Source organism: Cylas formicarius, unplaced genomic scaffold (assembly GCF_029955315.1).
Source record: "Cylas formicarius isolate icCylForm1 unplaced genomic scaffold, icCylForm1.1 PGA_scaffold_7__23_contigs__length_41026272, whole genome shotgun sequence".
Taxonomy (NCBI): domain Eukaryota; kingdom Metazoa; phylum Arthropoda; class Insecta; order Coleoptera; family Brentidae; genus Cylas; species Cylas formicarius.
The window spans coordinates 27,104,527-27,124,388 of NW_026844352.1; the positions used below are offsets into that span (position 1 = coordinate 27,104,527).

General features: G+C 34.3%; 1 protein-coding gene across 13 annotated transcripts in view; it reads left to right on the top strand.

Moving 5' to 3' along the window:
- Positions 1-19,862, top strand: part of LOC132705735 (liprin-beta-1-like) — a 46,994-nt gene that overhangs the window by 19,694 nt on the left and 7,438 nt on the right. For 2 of the 13 annotated variants that reach the window (XM_060676573.1, XM_060676579.1), the window contains exons 1-5: positions 7,460-11,468; positions 16,341-16,484; positions 17,337-17,727; positions 17,792-17,990; positions 18,170-18,346. In XM_060676573.1, the coding sequence (XP_060532556.1) occupies positions 10,922-11,468; positions 16,341-16,484; positions 17,337-17,727; positions 17,792-17,990; positions 18,170-18,346 (1,458 nt within the window). In that variant the 5' untranslated portion in view covers positions 7,460-10,921. Of the gene's footprint in view, positions 1-2,224; positions 2,252-7,067; positions 7,356-7,458; positions 11,469-12,428; positions 16,029-16,340; positions 16,485-17,336; positions 17,728-17,791; positions 17,991-18,169; positions 18,347-19,862 lie in introns of those variants that run through there. The other 11 variants (XM_060676574.1, XM_060676575.1, XM_060676576.1 and 8 more) reach the window with 11 other exon arrangements.

Sequence of the window (19,862 nt, forward strand, 5' to 3'; positions counted from 1 at the left end):
CTCCACCATTATTTCAAATACATTAAAATCCGAGATTCTGGAACCAAACCATCTCATCTTAATTTAAAAATTCTTATCTGGAACATATTATAACGGTCAAATTTTTGAACAAACATCGGGAACAGCTATGGGGTTTCCACTATCACCAGTCATCGCGAATATACTTATGGGAATCTTTGAGCTCTTGACACCTTCCTTCTAAAACCAAACTTATGGTACCGCCACGTCGATGATACTTTGGTTATTTGGCCTCATGGTGAAGAATCCCTAGTAGATTTTCTTAGACATTTAAACTATACACCCTAACATACGTTTTGACATTGAATTAGAAACTAGATTAAATATTCTTATCAATAGAAAATCAGAAGTAACATTGGGTCATTGTGTTTAAAGAAAACATACGATACCTTAATGCATTGTAATGCGGCCCAAAAATCATCGGTTATTACCTGTTTACATCAAAAGTTCTGAAGAAATGTAATGTCAATACCAGATTTACCACTTGTCCTAAAATCTCCTCAACATCTTCGATCCTTCAAAGACAAAGTTCCATTTAAGATGCCAGGAGTTTACAGCATTTCATGCATATGAGGCAAAGAATACATTGCAGAGACCGTACGAAATATCAACTAAGCTCAAAGGATATAAAAGAGCCTTAAGACAACTAAAATCATCAATAATTCTTGCATGTAATTAATTCTTGTAGAGAAGGAAAAATCCGAGAGTCTATAGAAATCTATAAGCAACCTAACCACCACCACCAATATGGGAATCAGTCATCCGAGACAAACAATATAACAGGAGGTACAGAGTAAAATGCGAGCCAGTTTCAGTCAAGCTCTGAAGAAGCCAACAGAACGTTAGCAAGTTCGTTTCAACAAAAACCGACGCAGCAGTGAGTACTCCACAAGTTTTATAAAATGGATAATTCTGTTACCTCCGAGGATTGATACAAAGTAAAAGTTTTTGCTTCTTTATATCAACACAAAAAGAAGCGTCTTGCAGTACGACTCGTCTGGTTAGTTTTGGTTCGAGTTATAGAAAATTTTTAGTTAATCATAATACAATAATTACTAGTGATATGCAATCATCAAACAATATTTGTGTTCAGTGTTACGCATATTAATTACATTATAATACTTGTGCAACATCCTTTTTCTACTAACGATACACGATTAACGTCTCAATTTTTTTCTATGGTACCAACAGAGATTAAAACATGAAACTAGCGTTAAAATAGCAGATTTTTTGTCATCCTTATACCCTATTTATGAGCAACCTTTCAAATATTTTTAAGCATTAAATAAAAAACCCTCAACACTGCCTAAATTCTGCCTATTAAAGTTTTAAAAGCAGTTATAAATTATTTTACTCCTTACTCTAAAATATCCAATTATGCACTGATTAGGCGTGTGGAAATTTCATTTTAAGACCCCCTTTGCGACCTTTTATTCACTGGTTTTCGTATTTTTTAGATCGCAATTTGCCTTCTACCACTTGGGGAAGTGTGGAACTATCGTTTTTTTAAATAATTATAATGTAACATTTATTTTGTCTGTTACGCTCACAAATTTATGCAATTCGTATTATATTTTTATTGTTTATATGACGATTCTGTACATAAAGTACCTTAATAGGCTCACTGAGCAAGCATTGTAACATGTTCAGGTGACGTTGAAAATGAGGACAAACTCTATTATTTGTTTTAGAGAAGTCTTTAAGTACGTTGCCATAGAGGATTTGTGGGGGGGGGGGGGGGGCTTCATGAACGCCAGGTTTCGTTTTATGCGACCTCCGTTTAAAGCTATAATTAAAAAGAATAGTTTACAACTTTAAACCTAATTTATTAGGATTAATTCTCCCAGCAATATAGCCTTGCGCGATATTTCGAACTTACAACGCGATACGGTGCAAACGCTGACACAATGATTAATAATTTAATTTTTGCACTCGAGAAGTTTCTAACCGCGCAAACGTTTTTCAAATTAACGAACCTATGCCGAGGCCGTCCTCGCTTAAACGGACTCCGAATTCGTGGAATGAAAAGCTGCAGAGTTACCCTTGCGACTAATTAGATATATGAACTCCGTTCACGTTTTTCATTTGGGCGCTGTAATTAAATTCCTCCACGCGGATTATTCCTTTCAATGTTATTTTATTTTATTGAATTCGTCGTTTTTACCCATCGATTTTACATATGCTGAAATCAAATTTTTGCTTTCAGGTGAGTGCATACGGGCGAGTTTGGTCGGTAAGTTTTTGAATTGTTACCATTAGTACCATATAGCCATATATATGTGTGTTACGATATGACGCAGATTATAGAAAATGATACTGAAATAAGCGTAAAAAAAGTAAGAGCTTTACGAGGTACATTAAATTACAGTCGCACGTGTCACATTAATAACCGTTAATAGACTTATTCAGAGGGATTTAATTTAAACCGCCAATTGGCAAATGGCATGTTGAGTTCATATCCTCGGGCTTATTGCTTCCTGCTTTGAGTTCCCGCAAACTGTAATATTATGCCCGGTGGCTGCAATCGCCGTCCAGTCTGCGGACATAAAAACGGCAGTGCCTTATTACTTATTACTTCTAAATTTTTCCAAGAATGCGTTCTTTGACAGGGTTTGTTGGTATGTAAATAGAGCCCAAATTTTGTTTGTAGCATTGTTCTTTTTGAAAGGCTCTTGTCGAACTAAAACAATTAAGTATGAATTTTAAAAAATATGTTAATTTTATGTAATTCAATACTTTAAATGTTGTGATAATGTTTTTGCTATTTAGTTTTAAGTATAACATTAAAAGTCAGAGAAACCGTTATATTACGATAGAGTTTCAAATTTAAGGATCAAAATACTGGAAATATTGCACGAAGAAAAAAAAAACTGAAAAATCATTTCAGATTCAGATTCAGATAGATCTTTTTTAGTGTCACGTTGTAACTGTACAAATTTCAGCGCAAGGTTTCATTTCAACGAAAATACTTTTTTTTATGTACCACAAGAAAATACAAAATTGATTATGGTTTCATCAAAATGAAACATTGTACTGAAAATTTGATAGCCTCTTGTAAGCCTCTGTTTTTCAAGTGCATATTATTTATCTCTTAATTAAGAAATAAAAGATCCAAACTAGCATTTCTGGAAATCGCCTTACATTAATATTTACGTGATGATGCACCACGTGCACCACATGCAGTAAATTATAACTAACTTTTGTGTCTCTAATGTAGTGTGTATGCGGACGTGTCAAGTAGCCCCGCGAGAAATATTTTATTATCCTGCGAGCACAGCGGGGGTGGGCTTATAAGTTCCGGGATTGACATCGATTAATTTTTTTCTCTTGGATTTTTCTACATTATAATTTAGTTATATACACCGAAACGTAGAACTCCTTCCGTTTATAGAGTGCAAAGATTCTTACGTGAGACAGTTTTCCTTTTCAACTTTTGTTCAGATGTTGCTCATTTGCAAAATATTATGTAGAATATTGCCAGCGTGCTCTTTTGATATTTTTATAATCTCCTTTATCATAGACACATTTAATTTGCTATCTTCCAGCTCTATTTTATGCGTGATCTCTATGTCAGATCCGGGATTTATCAGCTCTCTTATTATGCCAGTTTTTTTGTATTATATTGGTGATGTGAAAATATTTTTTTTGTTTTTTTTTGTTCGCAAACCACTAAAACAATGTGTATTCTGTTTTTGCAACGTTGCAACATTAATATTTTTGTATTTTTAATTGTTTGTAATTTAACAAATTTCATCATCATGTGTTGGATATTGTGTTAAATATTTTCAGCAAGACGGTGAAAAGTTGTTTTGAATCACACAAATATATATATCTATAACAAAAGAAATCGGATTGCTTAACTCAGCATGTTGAATTGTATAAAGTACCTACCGACACATAATTTTATTATTACAACAAATTAAAAATTAAAAAAAAGTAATACAAATTAGAACAAAGTTAAAAGTACCTGCCGACATAATTTTATTATTAGAAACAAGTTTTGCATCCATCCGTAGAACCGTAGAACCAAATAAGAACAAATGTAAGACCAAAGCCTGAACGCATTGCCCTAAAAACTCTAAAATCTAATCCCGATATCCTGATCCTATAAGCAGATAAATGAAATGCCATGGTGATCATGAACACAAATGAATATCAGGAAAATATTCAAGATATTCTCACAGATGGATCATGGATGGACGCAACCTTAAATCTGTGAAAAAGTGTGTTACCCCTAGTGACTCTAAAATTCCTCCTCTCTATTCACAAACCTCTCTAAGAGTCACAAACCAGGATTACCCCTTCGATCTATTGTCACCACCATGTACCCAAAATTAAAACACCTTACCTCTGCTCTTCTCTCTAATAATTTCCACATTAAAGATAATAAACCTTTTATTTCAAAATACACTTCGCCACAACTTTCCAATAGCAATGGGTCCGAAAGCAATCCCACACTTGCCATTGTTTGTTCTTCTTTGCATTCAAAACATCATTGACCATATATCAAAAGTTCTTAGGAAATATAAACCAGATTTACCACTTGTCCAAAAATCTCTCTGCGATCCGTCAAAGACAAAATTCCATTTGAGATGCCAGGACTTTACCGCATATGCGGCAAGTTCGACTCAACAACAGGAATGCAGAAGTTTTGTAAATAGTAAATCTAAGACGCGTTTCTTTCGTTGGCTCTGGTTAGTGGTACTCAATTTTGGTACACTGGCTTACCAAGGATAGAGCAACGCGGGTGTGATCGTACAGTTTTCTGCAGTTCAATGGTATTTAGAGCCAACTGTGAACCATCCATTATGGTTAAAATAGGTTCGTTAAATTATTGCTTAGAAATTCTTCCTATCCGGTGGCAGCAGATAACTTGTCGAACTCTATCGTATATTTGATGGAATATTTAATGATCGGTTTTTATTTGTGTTGAAAATAGGAAATTATTAAATCAAGCAAAACTAAATCCAAAAAGTAAAGGTCCTAACGGAGATATTTTGGTGCGCCCGCGCAGTCGACATCTTTGTGTTTGAGTTCAGTGGATCGCCGATAGCGAGTGTTAAATTAAGGCAATAAATGAGGTTTATTTTAAGCCAGTCAAGCCCATACTGTCGCCAAAGCTGACGATGACCTTTTTAACTATGTAACTTCGTGAAATTTTCTTTAGTCTTGATATTCTACCCGCCGCCGCCGTCGCCGTCGCAGTCTGCGTATATAATCTCGACTTAATAATGACGGTGCCGATCAAAAATTCGCCCTATGGTATTTCGGAGTAGTACGTTTTTGGTGACATATTTTGGTCGGTGTTTTGTGCGTCGAGCGTCAGTACTAGTTTACTGATTTCGTATAAAAGTGTGATAGAAGCAACGATGATGTTTTTCAACGGTTTTAAATGAAAAAGGCAATCACGGTTATGCGACCAACATAAAATCGCGTTTTAACATAAAATGAATATGTTTGCCACATTTACAAAATCATTTACATTAAGTATTGCTTTAATAAGAAACACTATTGACATGCAGAGAAAATTCCCTTGCTTGTTAATTAATACAATTTTGGATTGATTTAGAGCTCCATTCCATGGAGAGCGAAAATTTTCCGACAAATTAAAACACAGTTTTCCACTTTCCGTATCCCTCTTCTGTCACGGGTTGATACAGTGATTTAGTAAATCTAAATTACTTCTATCCGTGCAGTACTATATTCATTCAAAATAATTTCTGACATCTCCTTTTGCGTCAGTAACACACATTAAAAAATAATTTGTCGTCACTACGGAGTGATAAAAACAAGAGACAAATCCCAGTTTTGGTAAAATGGGTAAAACATGACAATTGAGCTTTTTCAGAATAGCTGTGGAGGCTTACTTTTAAAATATACTTATTCTTTTGTAAATAACTGTTAAAAATAAGTTGATACCAAATATCTTTTGAAAAATAATGCTTTAATTGCAAACATTTATCTTAATGTTTCACTTTAGTTAGTTAAATGTTTTGAAGAAGTTGGAACTGCACTATTTGGCATTTTTTTTATCCTTAAAAAACCAGATTTACATCTTAGAACGAAACAAAAACCATCTAAATACTTTTTTTATCCAATAGTACCAATAATATGTCATTAACACCAAGTAAATATATTCACGTTAAGTAAAACTTACACTACGCCTACTTAACTCTAAAAAAGAACAGGCATTTTTGACACACGACGTTGTGGCACTTTGTAGACGCTATGACAGAACAAAGTTCTGTGTTAGGCTCGCCCGATGTGGAATCACCCCCATTGTAAAACCCATTCTATGGCAGAGAAGCGATGTCCAGATAAATCGATAATCATTCCATAATTTCTATGATATCGTTAAATCGCTGTTTGTGTTGGCTATCGTTTTTGACATTTTATGAAAAACTCGCAATTCTTAATCTGATGCATTTAAATCGAAACTAGATATTCTAAAATTATATTTGGTTCACTAAAGCGAAAAAAAAATTACCGTTCCGTCTTTTGTTTTAGGCGCCTCAAAATACAGAAGTTTAAAAAAAATATATTTTGAATTTTTTATAATAAAAAAGTACTTCGAAGGAAAACAGACATCGATGGTGATGGTTAACTCGAAATTGTGAGGCCACTGAAAATTTGTCAGTTATTTTTTGGTTACTGCCATTGACAAAGAATTGTCTGACATTGCGGTAATATTATTTTTAGCCCATTCATAAAGGCCAAGCGTCTCCCGCCGATAGGCCTAATAGAATATAAAGAAAAAACTGTTAATACGTACGCTGTGTTAATATCGTATTATATACATACGTTGAAAACGTTTTTCCAGCACATTAAACGTATTTAAATTAGCCTGGATGTTAATTTAGAATGAGCCGGTCGGAACGCTCGGTATTCATAAACATTCAGACGAGACGAGAGCTAAAGGCGTTGTTGCTTTTGATATATCATCGTCGCGACAGTCTTCGGGTGTGTGTGTGCTGTCCATTTGTCGATCTTTCGTTGCTGTTCGAGATGATTTTCAATCTCGATGACTTGTAGTAGTGCAGCAGTACGTAAGCAATAACGTATATGCAAATGCCGGAGTGTGTTTTGCCCAGATAAAACGGCTCGCAGTGATATCGCCAAAGTACATTACTTACGTTTTGTTGGTTGATTATTAGCGCTCCCGTTCTGTTTGTTTATTTTGGTGTATAGTGGAATGGATGATAAATTAATAACCGAAATATGATCGCGGTATGTTAGGCAGTCTGGTTATAAAGAAGGTATGACGCCGGAGATATAATGATTGTGTTGACAAGCACTAAGCGGTATGCAAAACGATTTTCCACTACGGGTAGGTGAAGGTAACATCCTTGCGATATCAGTTTTACATTATATGGGGCAATTATGTGCATGGCACATCCATGCTTTGGTAAGATTTTTTGGTATGTTCTGGCACAGATTTTCTTGTTTTTTTTTCTTGTCAAAAAAAGACAAAAGGTTTTTCTTTTGAATTGTTCACAACACCTCTATTTTCGCAATTGTTTTAAACAACTTACGTCATACCAATTTGTTGCGGAATGTTTTTCGTGATTTATAAACCTTGACGAGATGATTTCAGTACTGGATCTGTGGACAGTAAATTACCACTTCTAACAGAAATAGCTTGTAATTACTTCAATAATTACCACTAAATACCACTAACGTTACCACTAATCCATTAACATAGATCCACACTAAATTAGCACTTATATCAGAAATTAGACCTAATTCAACAATTATCACTAACCAATAGAGCTCAAATTATTTCCGGAAAGTATTCATGAGTGAGAAATAAATTCCGGATTTAATTTGACCTCGTATGGTATTCGGTTAGAAAATTCCACGCCTGTAATATTTAATCAATAAAAAAATTTAGTGGATTGCATCGGATTTTTTTTTATAGAAACGTGTTGCTATGCAAATCTGTTACCACAATCAATTTTGACTGGTTAAAAACTAAAATAGTATATTATGTAACAAGTGCGGTAAACGGCATTTGACTCACGAGTTTATTTGACACGAGCGAGTTTTTAATAAACGAGTGAGTTAAAAAGTTTACCGAACGTGTTGCATACTATACTTTTTCTACGATCGTTAGTTTTTGGGTATATTTTCGCAAAAAAACACAAATACATTCACTGACAGGACCGTCAGAATTGACAAACGCCAAAATTCAAAGCGTGGGAAATATGTCCGAAAACATTCGATTGCTCCCAAATCCGTGCGGTAAAATCTCGGAAATCTCCGAAGTGGCTCGGATCCGTGGGAAACGAAACTGTTAAAATGACGTTTCCCGCACTCTAGATCGGTGTGTAATTAGGTATTTTACAGACGGGAGTAGAAAAAACTAATTTTCGTACCGAATATCACACGAGGTCAAATTAATTCCTGAAAGAATTTCACACAGCTTTGTATAGTAACAAATTTTTCTATAAAAATTTCTAGTATAATTCATTCGTTGTCATAGTTATCTGTCAAAAAATACATTTCGATTATTTAAAAATTACTAAAATTATCACGAATTCAATCACTTTTCAGTTTTAACGATATAGTCAAAAAGATAAACAAATGTTATAGGGATATAAGTAAGAATTCAACTTCAACAGCCAGTCTCTCTGCCAAAATGTAATTTGTAATGAAAAAAAAAGTCATAAAATAAAATTCTCTCAAAACTTTTTTGTTTCTGTTTATATTTAATAAATTCAATCGTTTTAAATGAAAACGGCTCATCTTCTAACTAATTAAGACGTCCATAAAACATATGCTCTTTATTTACTTTAGTCACGTCACTTTTTTTGTTGGTTGATAATAACATGTTTGACTACTTACAATATATATTTGCTTAATTTGCTAATGGATAAATCAATATATCATTCCTCATTTTATAGTACACCATATTTTTCTATTTTTGCATACCATAATTCCTGAGATCGTCTTATTACCACAAAATTGCAGTAAATTACCTAATATTACTACTATACTGCTATTAATTAGGCGTAATTATCACTCATTTTTCCTAAAACTTTTTTAATAATATGGCTTAGTCAAAACAAAAAATTGAACGGAACTTTTGACTTTGGTCAGAATATAGAAATAATATTGTCTAGTAGACAAACGAATCTAGCATTTGAAAAGGAAATCAATAATTTTACTGGTAACGACACCATAATAAATTGCTAGGAGACGAATATGATTTACTTAAATGTTTTATACACGCACTGTTTCAAGTTTACCAGTGCTGTCTCGAGTTAAAATGTTGCTATAAAGAGTGTGTTTCATTGACACTTTAATTGAGTCAGAGATCTTGGGCGAAGGTCACAAATCGAAATTAAACCTCGCCATAAATAACATCAAATTTAAGCGAAAGCGTTTTACAAAGGATTATTATCCCTCGAGTTGTTTTGCAGCCTAAATAGCAGCATTATTGTAAGTGAGAATAGAAGCGTTTCTGCTGCGCCAGTCGAAGCTAGACATTGTCTAATAATTATTTATTCTTTTCTTATTACCTTTTCCACTGAGGGGTCATTTATACGAATTTCATAAATTTTGAAGCGACTCTTTGTCACATTATGTAACACTTTGAATGTTCCAACGTTTTCATCCCATCTATAGAGTTTTTGGATTAAAGGACAACTTCAACATATTCTGACCCTAGATGACTAAAGACTCTGTAGGACATAGAAAAATGGAAAAATCTCATTTTTGTAAGAAAGCGTTGTTTTTTATGGATTGTCACTAAATATCAACGACATTTAATATTGCCAACAATATCATACCGGGTGATTTATTTTTGATGTTTGATTTTAGAGTCTGCTCTATCGAAAATTTTGCAACGTTGCCGCTTTTAATAATAACATAGGGCAGTATGGTTATTTTAAATGGTATACCGTATATTGTATTACATATTTAAATTTACTTTATTTTTGCGTAATATTTTCCTGTACCTGCCTGAAGCGGTTTTCGAAATATTAATTACTTGCGAAAGTCCTTTAAATTAGATTTTTCATAATTAATTTTATTGGATACTCTGAATGAGAGTTTGTGTCAATTTAAAATGACTTGTGATCGATTGTGGCGCAAAATTTCACACACTTATAAGTGTTTTGGAGTACTTGCACCCATATCCTCAAGGAGCAGTTATTGTTTAACAAAATTGCATTCCTTAGCTAAATAATACAACTATGATTTTTAGAATTGAAAAATAAGGTTTTTATTATTTTTTGATTTGATTAATTTGAAACGACATAAAACACATAAAACGCACGAAATCTGCAGAATCATTTGTCAGAACATAAATTTAATTTAAAAAATATAAATAAACCTACCCCCTGCACTGCTATCACCCGTCGCTAATAATATTTCCCAGTACGGGTTTTTTGCCATGCTCTTACTCGGACATTGGTACAGCGTTATAATATTTTACTCTGTAAACTCCTTATAGCAATGATGGGAACTCATTGGGGGTGTTGTTGTATTGAGCTATAAAATTCAAATTTAAACAAACGCTTTCAAATTTTCAAAAAGAATCTCTTTTCGGTCCTTCTTAAACTTCTAACCCAGCATCGACCATTAATCATTCTGTATAGTCAGTCATACATTGATGAAGATCCACCAGAATACAATAATGTTATAACACAGCTATTATATATCATTATAAAAACATGACAACTAAAAATAAAAAATTGTAAAGCCGAAAACAACTGAACAGATTCACTAATTATTAATAGAGAAATAATTGATTGACACACAAAAATTATTGATTATTGGTCGATAGTAATACAGAAGCAACGTTTCAGTTTAATCGCGAAAGTGCATCAATCTATGAGAGGCCGCATTAATTGTTTATAAAATTTGAATCAACGAGGAACTATCCAAATCGCGGTCCGATATGCGCGAGGTATGCAAGAGCGGCGCCGTCGTGGCCGCAGTGGTGGCGGTTTTGGAAAAACAATCCAAAGAGTGTTCGTTGCCGCCAAAACTTGCGATAACCAAAAGGCTGAACAAATGTGCCATGCCTATCACTGCAACCGGTTGTAACGCTGCCGAAAATAGCCATACGAACGGGATTAGCATTAACCAAAGTGACTTTATAAATAGAAGCGACTCCCGAGAATACGTTAAGGAAGAGAATTTCGAATCGGCCGTCAAGAATTTCAATAGCGTGGCTGAAGATGTGGAAAAAACATTTTCGGACGAGGTATCGAAAGGATGCCATCAGCGCACCGACTCGCTGACAGCGTCCAGCGACGCTAAAGTTCCGAATAAAGAGCGACTAGTGATCGACAATGGAAAATTAAAAGTGATCGGCGGATGTTTCGATTACGATAGTGACAGTTTAGACGAGCAAACTAGTGATAGCGAAGGTGACCACTTTATTAACGGTGGATTGGCCACAATTACTGAAGAAGAGAGGATTAGCTCACGGTCATCGAAAGGTAAGTGCAGAAATACTGTTCGAATTCTTCAATAATTGTAAAATAAATGACAAGGAAGCTTGCAAAATATTTTGCAACGGTGCACTACAATGAATTGCCAGTACCGATGTTTCAATATGATGAGTGATAGATTTATTTGTGTGACAGGATTGTAATGGTCAATATAAAATGAAGAATAAATGAAGTCGTACTAATAGTTCATGATATATACTGTGTGCTCTTCCATTTTCTGTGACTTATAATGTTTGCGCATCTTCGGGGTCGTTCTACATTACTTCAGAATATTTAGATCCTTCCTGCTGACAATTGCCTAAAACGATGTCACCAACGTTTATTAGGTTCTTCAGACACTTATTTATAAATTATTATTGCATAATTGAGTAGAGAGTAAAGAAAATATATTCAAACAAAAGCACTGGGCACTGCTACTACCTAAAAGTAACTGAACTAATGACTAAAGTTTTTGATGTTTTGAAAAAATAATTACCTTGTAAATAACGATTATTTTGTATGTGATTTTAAGATTTGACAATGTTTAATTATAAAAATTTTAGAAATAATTATAAAAAACGCTTTTTAAGGACATTTATTTTTTAGTATCATCTTAAACCAACAGCATTAAAAAATCTTAGTATTCGAAAGATATAATGTAGACCAAATTAAAACTAACCAAAACTATTCTTTAAAACGGAATGTAATAATTAAATTATAAAAACATAAACATAAAATGTCAATCATTGACAATTGAGGTCAACGTTTACCTCTTACGAATTTAAAACAAAATCGTTGTTCGAGAGTACTATAGTTCGGCAATACAACTAGTATTCTCGATTGCACCCATGCAATGTACGAACAAGGTGTTTTTTTAATAGTATTTGCAACTTTGTTCCGTTGATATAAAATTCGACCGTATTTATTGGTTTCACTTCGAAGGAGCGGTATATGTTTTTGGCGTTTGCGAACACGCGAAGCATGACGCAAATTTTCGTCGATAAATCTGAATTATGCTATCTAAATGCCCATAATTTAGAGACTTTAGAAGCAATGTCGGTACGAAACTATTCGGATGTTTACGATAATATTGTACCAGGCAACCAGAAATAATGTTTTACGATCCCGCTTATATCTAGGTTAAGCGTGGCTGGAATTATTTTTAAAATCATGGGAATGGGACGGGCAAGGGGGCATTTCGAACAAACGAACGAATCGAGAAAACCTTCATCTGTTATAGCTTCGCCTTTATAACTTTTTTCTGTCGTTTCTGTAATAGTCTTTCCGTATTTATTAGCTGTCTTATCAATTCTTTCTCAGATTTTTGCTTAATTTCTTCATTTATGTATACGCGTTGCAACTTATACCGTGTCCACAAAGTATTGAAACTGTGGAATATTCCGAGAATTACATGATACATACATACATTACATAATACAGAAAATTGAATTAAAATATTGAATAAAAAAAAACTGTTTAATAACACCAACCATACCCCCTTATTTCCCTCACAATCCACTGGGAGCGGGGAGCCGAAAACTATCTCGGAGATTCTCAGTAGATTGCGCTGTAATCACAAAAAAACGATTTATCTTATTTTTTAAGAAATATGCTGGTTGTTATGTTATGAAGCTGAATTTAGTGTTACAATACCTTCTTTTTAATATATTTTTTAACTAATCAACATAAAATACTCTATTATGCACTGATGAGGCGTGCGCAAAGGTTTTAAAAACACTTTCGATCGGATGTTTTCAAAACTTATTTCAGAGAATGTTTATGTTTTGACCGTAGTTCCGATAGTCACATCACAGTCACTCGTTTTGCAAAGGTCTACCCGAAAAGTAATAGTCGCGTAAAAAAAAGTATTCCATACAATACATTTATAAGGTTCTTCAGACAATCATTTATAATTATTAGTGCAAATTAGGTATATTTGGTTAGAGAGTAAATAAAAAAAAAGTAAAAATGATACAGTCGGATTCGTAACATTTACTCGTGGTGGCGAAAGCAACGCAGTCTACCAAAATCCAAAAGAAATGTTTACTATCAGAAATGGTTTTTTTGTTATTAGAAATTATGTTACAGGCACAGGCTTCAGCACTTATCGTGCGCTTATTCGTTTCGAGTGTCCAGCGTATTGCTAATATTGAATCTTTTTAAAAAGCAAGGTATTAACTTATTGATTTAGAAAAAGAACAAGCCATAGTTATTTGAATACATAACGTGTAAACTCGAATGCAACAAAACAAAGAGTGGGATCGTATTATTGTCAAGAATCATTAATGGGGCATTGTACGGAGGACTTACATTGTTGCGGCGCATTGGAGCGTTGCAATGTCCTTTGGTCTACATAGGATGATCATGACCTTCGCAATTTGAGTTCCTCGTAGATTTTGCTTAAACTGTCCAAAATTAAAGCCGGTTGTTTATACGTTTCTCGCGATGATGCTCATTCTTAGGGTATTAAATTTAGATTTGAATCAGATTTACCGTGCGAATTCATATTCCCCATTGTTCTTTTAGCAAACTAATTTAACTTTGAGATATTTTGCTTGATGCGTTTTGCGGTATTGTACGAAGCATAACACTTTAGAATCACTTTAGAATCATTTGAAATTTGACTGAATTGGTTTTAAGTTTATTTAAGAAGGCTTAAATGTTGCGGAACATGTGAAGAATAACTATATGGGATTTTGACTCGTCTGTCCTTCCCGATATTTGCTGGAAAGTAGTAGGTAGCATCACCTGCTCAAAGAGTACGGTGGCGTTTGTGCAAAAAGAGCGGGAGGAAACATTCTGCTCATTTTTATTATACTTCTTTGTTCGATGAGAGTCGCCGAAATTTAAACAAGTGGTGATTTTATATTTAAATCTGTGTTAATCAATACATGATTTTGGACGCCTTGGTGTTAATCTAATATTGCGCCTTGTTACGTTGTGTTTGAGCTTCGTGTTTCGTAAATTCGGTATCTGTACCTTTCGGGAACAACAACCAGCCAAGTGTGCTTTCTATGCAATATCCCTTACATCAATATCAATGCTAAAATTAGCTTTAGCAAAACGCTACTAGAATTGGCCGGCGTAGAATGTCCAATGAACCTTTATTATCGCAAATGAAGCCTTATTTATAAAACACAATAGATAGATTCGTATAACAACAATATTACGGGTTTAGTAAGCACCATTTCGGTTTTCCCGCTTCAAATTTATTGTACGTTTTTCGGGAATCCTTTGTTCCGATCTTTTTTAAGTTCGTGGCATGGTAATAAGTTTAACTGTCTTTATTTGTGGAACAATCTTTAGTCAATAAACTATTTTGCACATTTGTTTTATTAAAAAATTCGCAAATGTTATAATAATAAGAATAATAATTTTTATTGTCTAGCAACTCAACTATATTCACTCCAGCAACAAAAACTAAGACAAAAAACGTCAATATGATTACAGAAGTCATTCAATAATTTCATCTACTGATAGAGAGGATCTTTAATAAAAAAATTGGGTCTTAGAGTTACCAGGTGAAATACGGGTGATGCCCTTACAGTCAGTCCTTGAAGGAACATGAAAGTTCAGCTTGCTTAGCAACACAGGGCAATCAATCCACTAATGAATAAAAACTGAAATGAAAGGTACCTCCTACGATTCAAAAGTGAGGGAACCTTCTAATCATACAAATACCAAATTAAATTTCTGAACCGGGAACATTTTTTCCTCTCCTTATTTAACTACAATATTTAATTCACAATAAAAAAAGTAAGACCGAAAACTTAAAAAAAAATGGCATCAATGCAATTTTTAACTGAGGAAAGTAATATAGGGCGTCTCGTTTTTAACCCCTCCCTGTTTTATTTTGGTTAATGTTAGTGTTTACCCCAGGATTTTCCAAACTACGCCAAATTGGAAAATAATGTTATGTTTGCTTGTTAGTTTAAAAGAGGGAGAATATTAGGATAGGTTTAACAACAATGGCTCAAAGCATATTTTTGTTTTGTTTATTTATTTATCAACGGGCACGCCCAAACGCCGCACGCCGCTAAACGTTCGATTCACATCAAAAAGAATAATTGTTAAGTATAATAGTAGATAGATAGATATGTAGATAACTATCATTAATTACAATTATAATATGTGACTATTATCTATCGCTCGATTATGTTAATTACGAAGTTATTTTAAGAATTATCCACAAACACCACAATCCAGTTCAGTAGCCGAATCTCGCTAAGCGAACTCCGCAGCACTTTAAGGAGTTTAAAGGAACCGTTTTCTGGCTATGCTTTTCACTGCTGTTGTATCAGCTTTTCCAAACACCTTGTATAACGTAGTAGTAACCGTACACATAAACAAAAACGCACGCAATCGCCAATTGATATGTGGAGTTCCTGTTAAATGTCTGGCACTGGTCCAACCGAAGCCCGAAATAACTTTCTTGTTGTCCAGATCCTAAAATTTCTGATGTATTTGTTTCCCAGAGCACAAGCACTCGAATCAATTTACGTTTTGCCACACCGATTATCACCGTATTGAAGTGACGCATGAGCATTAAAATGCACGGATGTTCAAATGGTAATGCAGTGAAATTTTCGAATTAGTGTATTTGTAAAAAAAGTGTTGAGTGTGAATTGTTCCGGGTGTGTTTGGGAAAAAAATGCTAAAAAATATTTTTAGAATGGACGACATTAGATGTTATGGCAACATTTTAATAATAATTTCTCTACTAAAGAGAATTATAATTTCCAGTTTCGAGACGGTGAAAAGGAATTATCGATATTATATTTGGAAATAGAACTTATCCGCTACCAAATAAAAATAATGTGGTGCACAACGTTTTTATTTCAAATTACCCCTGTTGTTATAGTACACTGAAATTGTATTTAGGATGTGAAGATGACGATTCGAGTCTTGAGGATGGCTCGACCCTAAAGGAACATAACGAAATTTGGTCCGACAATATTTCCAATCGGGCGGAGTCTACTTCGGATTTATCCACGACTTCCTCGGAACGAAATTCTTATAAAAAAGGTGCAATTTTTATTTATTTTCTTGAAATTCGTTCGATGCATATCTATATTAATTACTAATTATACCAAAGTGATAAATTTTATATTATATATTTAAATTTGATTGCTTTCATAACTGATTAATCCAATCCGATACAATGTGATAATATCAATTTATAACATTAACAAAATGGTATTAATTTTAAATCTTCGCTCAGTCCCATGGATTATAAAATTGTGATTCAGTAAAAACATTTTCAATACAAATTTTTAGAAATATTCAGAAAAGTGTAATTTATGGGATGAGTTTTTGAATTCTAAATAAACGAGTACCGGATTGTTTAATATAGGGTCAATATTAATTGACATTTCGTTATTAATTAACAAAGTGGTTTTTAAATGTAATTAATAAAGTTGGGAGCATTTTCAGCGAACCTTTTACGCAAAGTTACCGTTATTTTTGAGAGATTCGAATTTACAATTTAATAAACATAATTCAATGAAGTTTAAAGGAAAACTTTCTTGAATAGCTATCCCAAAACGGTTGGTAAAAATGTTTCTAAACAATCAAAAGAAAAGACAATAAGTTGGAGAAGTTGTTAAAATCGCCAATTCGAGATAAAACTATACAAACCAACCAATTTTCGTTTTATTTCAACTCATTGAAAGTATCGGGGCTTTCGATTTTTTTGCTTCGGTTTTAACATTTCCGTTAACTTCGTATGGCTGGTCCCAGTTTAGTTCGACCCTAAAACTTTTCGGCGAGTAAGCGTAAAAAGTTCCCCCAAAAGATGCGATGTTTTAGTTGTGGTTTGAATAGCAAGTTTAACGTTTTCGGCTGACCTTATTAACGTTCATTCCTCCAAAAAAATAGATACTAGCTCGACGCGTTGCACCAACGATTTCCAATGGATACGTAAAACTTCGTCACCGTTGACAACGCCGAGGATTTCGCCGAACCCGTCTACTAAAATGGAGGAGGATCCTTACCACGAACAGGCTCCGCTGTGTATTAAACCTCCCCTATCACGCGCCGTACGCGAAAGAACTCCAAGGAGGAACAACGACGTTAAAAGCGGCGGTCCCGGCAGCCTCGATAGACGAAGACATTCTCACAAAAGAGAAGAACGTGATCAAAAGTCCAAATCTCAGCACGTGCAAAGTCCCCCGAGATTGGACGATTATCAAAACGGTGGTTATTGTTACCCTCCAGCCTATGGACTCCACGACGGATGTTTTGAAAACTTTCATCGAAGACACGAAAGGTGATTGACACCTTTGAACCAACCGTACCAGTGTAACAGAGTCTTTTACTCCTTTATCGTATAGACTAGACCCCCAGAGGTACGGTAGCACTCCCATGCTGTTAGACCACAGGCTTTCGGAGCGAGGTAGTCATCCTGATATTTATGGAGATTGCACGAGGTTAAGACACGAAATATCTTGCTGCTCCTATCACTTGGGTCCACCACCCTGCTGTTGTTTCGGCGATAGGGGATACCATTGGACGCCACCTTCGTATCCAAAGGTAGCCTCCTATAAATGTGCCACTTATGGGATTAAACATTTGCTACTTACTGTTCTTATAAGTGTGGTGCCCAGAAAGAGATTTAATTTCTGCGAACGCTATTTCAGTATCAATTTCTTGTATCTCGCATTTTTTTTTTTTGATAACTTTATAAAAGATTGTTATTGTTGTCGCTCCAGTCAGGGGATCAGGATGAAAAATGTAGGAAGCTGCAATATGAACGGGACAATCTCCAGCTGCAGGTGCAGGTACTTACGGAACAAATCGAGGCACAGTCTGACAAAATTGCTGATTTGGAGAAATCCCTTCAGGAAAAGAAGCAGGTCTTGGCCGACGCGGAAGAGAAGTTGCAAAGGGTAAACGACTCTTTTGGTTAGTCTTGGGCAGTTTCCGAATCGCTTCTGATCCGGGCGTATTACCAAATTTAGAATTTTAAAATTTGATAATGAGGACTAATATTTTGATTCCGTGTACTGCACAAAGATTCTTCGAATAACTATTACTGTACCGACCTTGGTTGAGGTTGGCAACACTCTATATAATAGTTGCCAGTAGTCACACATCTGAGTTCAATGCTATTTATAATAATTGTATAGTAACGTTAAGTATAGGCATCACCGGGTATATTTTTGAATGAAAACCGCTTGTGAAGTATTATTTCGATTGTTGGAATGAAAAAACCAACAAATATAATCGTATAATTATTTTACATTCTTATTCGGGGATCACAGTCTCTGTCGATAGCTTTTTTATTCCTAATGTAGGGTTATTAGCCAAGTTCTTTTCCAAGTGACGTATAAAACAAACCACTAACAATTTTCTGACAGATATGCTTACATATTTTTTTTTTAGTTGAACACCCTATATATTATATATGTGTTTAATAGAATATCTTATTCCGATTGCAATGATATAACACACTTTATATTTTAGTCCACTCATTTTTGACAATTCGCAAAAATAGGAAATTTTTATTTAATTTCCAAGAGTGCTAGTAACTAGTAAAAAACGTTGATGGTTAATAATAAATAAATGAATAATAAAAGTGCAACTGCATCTCGTCGTCAGAGCGCCGACCTCCTTCAAAACTGATATTTCCAAAGCTGGAAAGGAAATTTTTTGCAGAAAACGGTAACCTATTAAATGCTAAAAAGATATGCCGGAATCATAATGTTTTAAATGAAGAAAATAAGGTCAACATATTAGGATTCATAAAGCACATATAAAGTTTCCTCTATTACTAGAGCATATGAAGAGACAGGTATTTCTCGGAGATCAACCCATACAGTTTTGAAAGAAAATAAACATAATGCATTTAAATTTCGTAAAACTCTCAAACTAAGTGCAGAACAATGTCAAAGGAGGATGCGGTTTTGTTTGGAGTTTTTAAATAAACGTAATGAGAATAACCATTTTTTGAAAAACAGGGGTACCAATCAATTAATGTATGGTGTGGTGTTATAGATGGCCATATTTTGGGTCCGATATTTTCAAATCAAATGTTCATGGAGATCATTATTTGTAACTCATTGAACCAAACAGAACAATATATTACGTCTAAACATTACCTAAAAATTACCTCTAAACATATCAGCGCTGATTATGTGGCAGCAAGTCGGTGCCCATCCTCACAATGTTATTCAAGGTAAAATTTTTCTTAACATGGAATATCCCAGGGGTTGGATAGCGAACAGCCCCGACTTGACTTTAATGGATTTTTCTTTTGGGGGCACATAAAAGTCACTAGCACAGAACTTCTTGTAATAATCTCGTGGGACTTCGGCAAAGGATTTCAGAGGTAAGAGATCATACAGTTAGAGTGTATGAGAAATGTGTTTAAGCAAATGGTGGTCATAGAATAGTTAAACAATT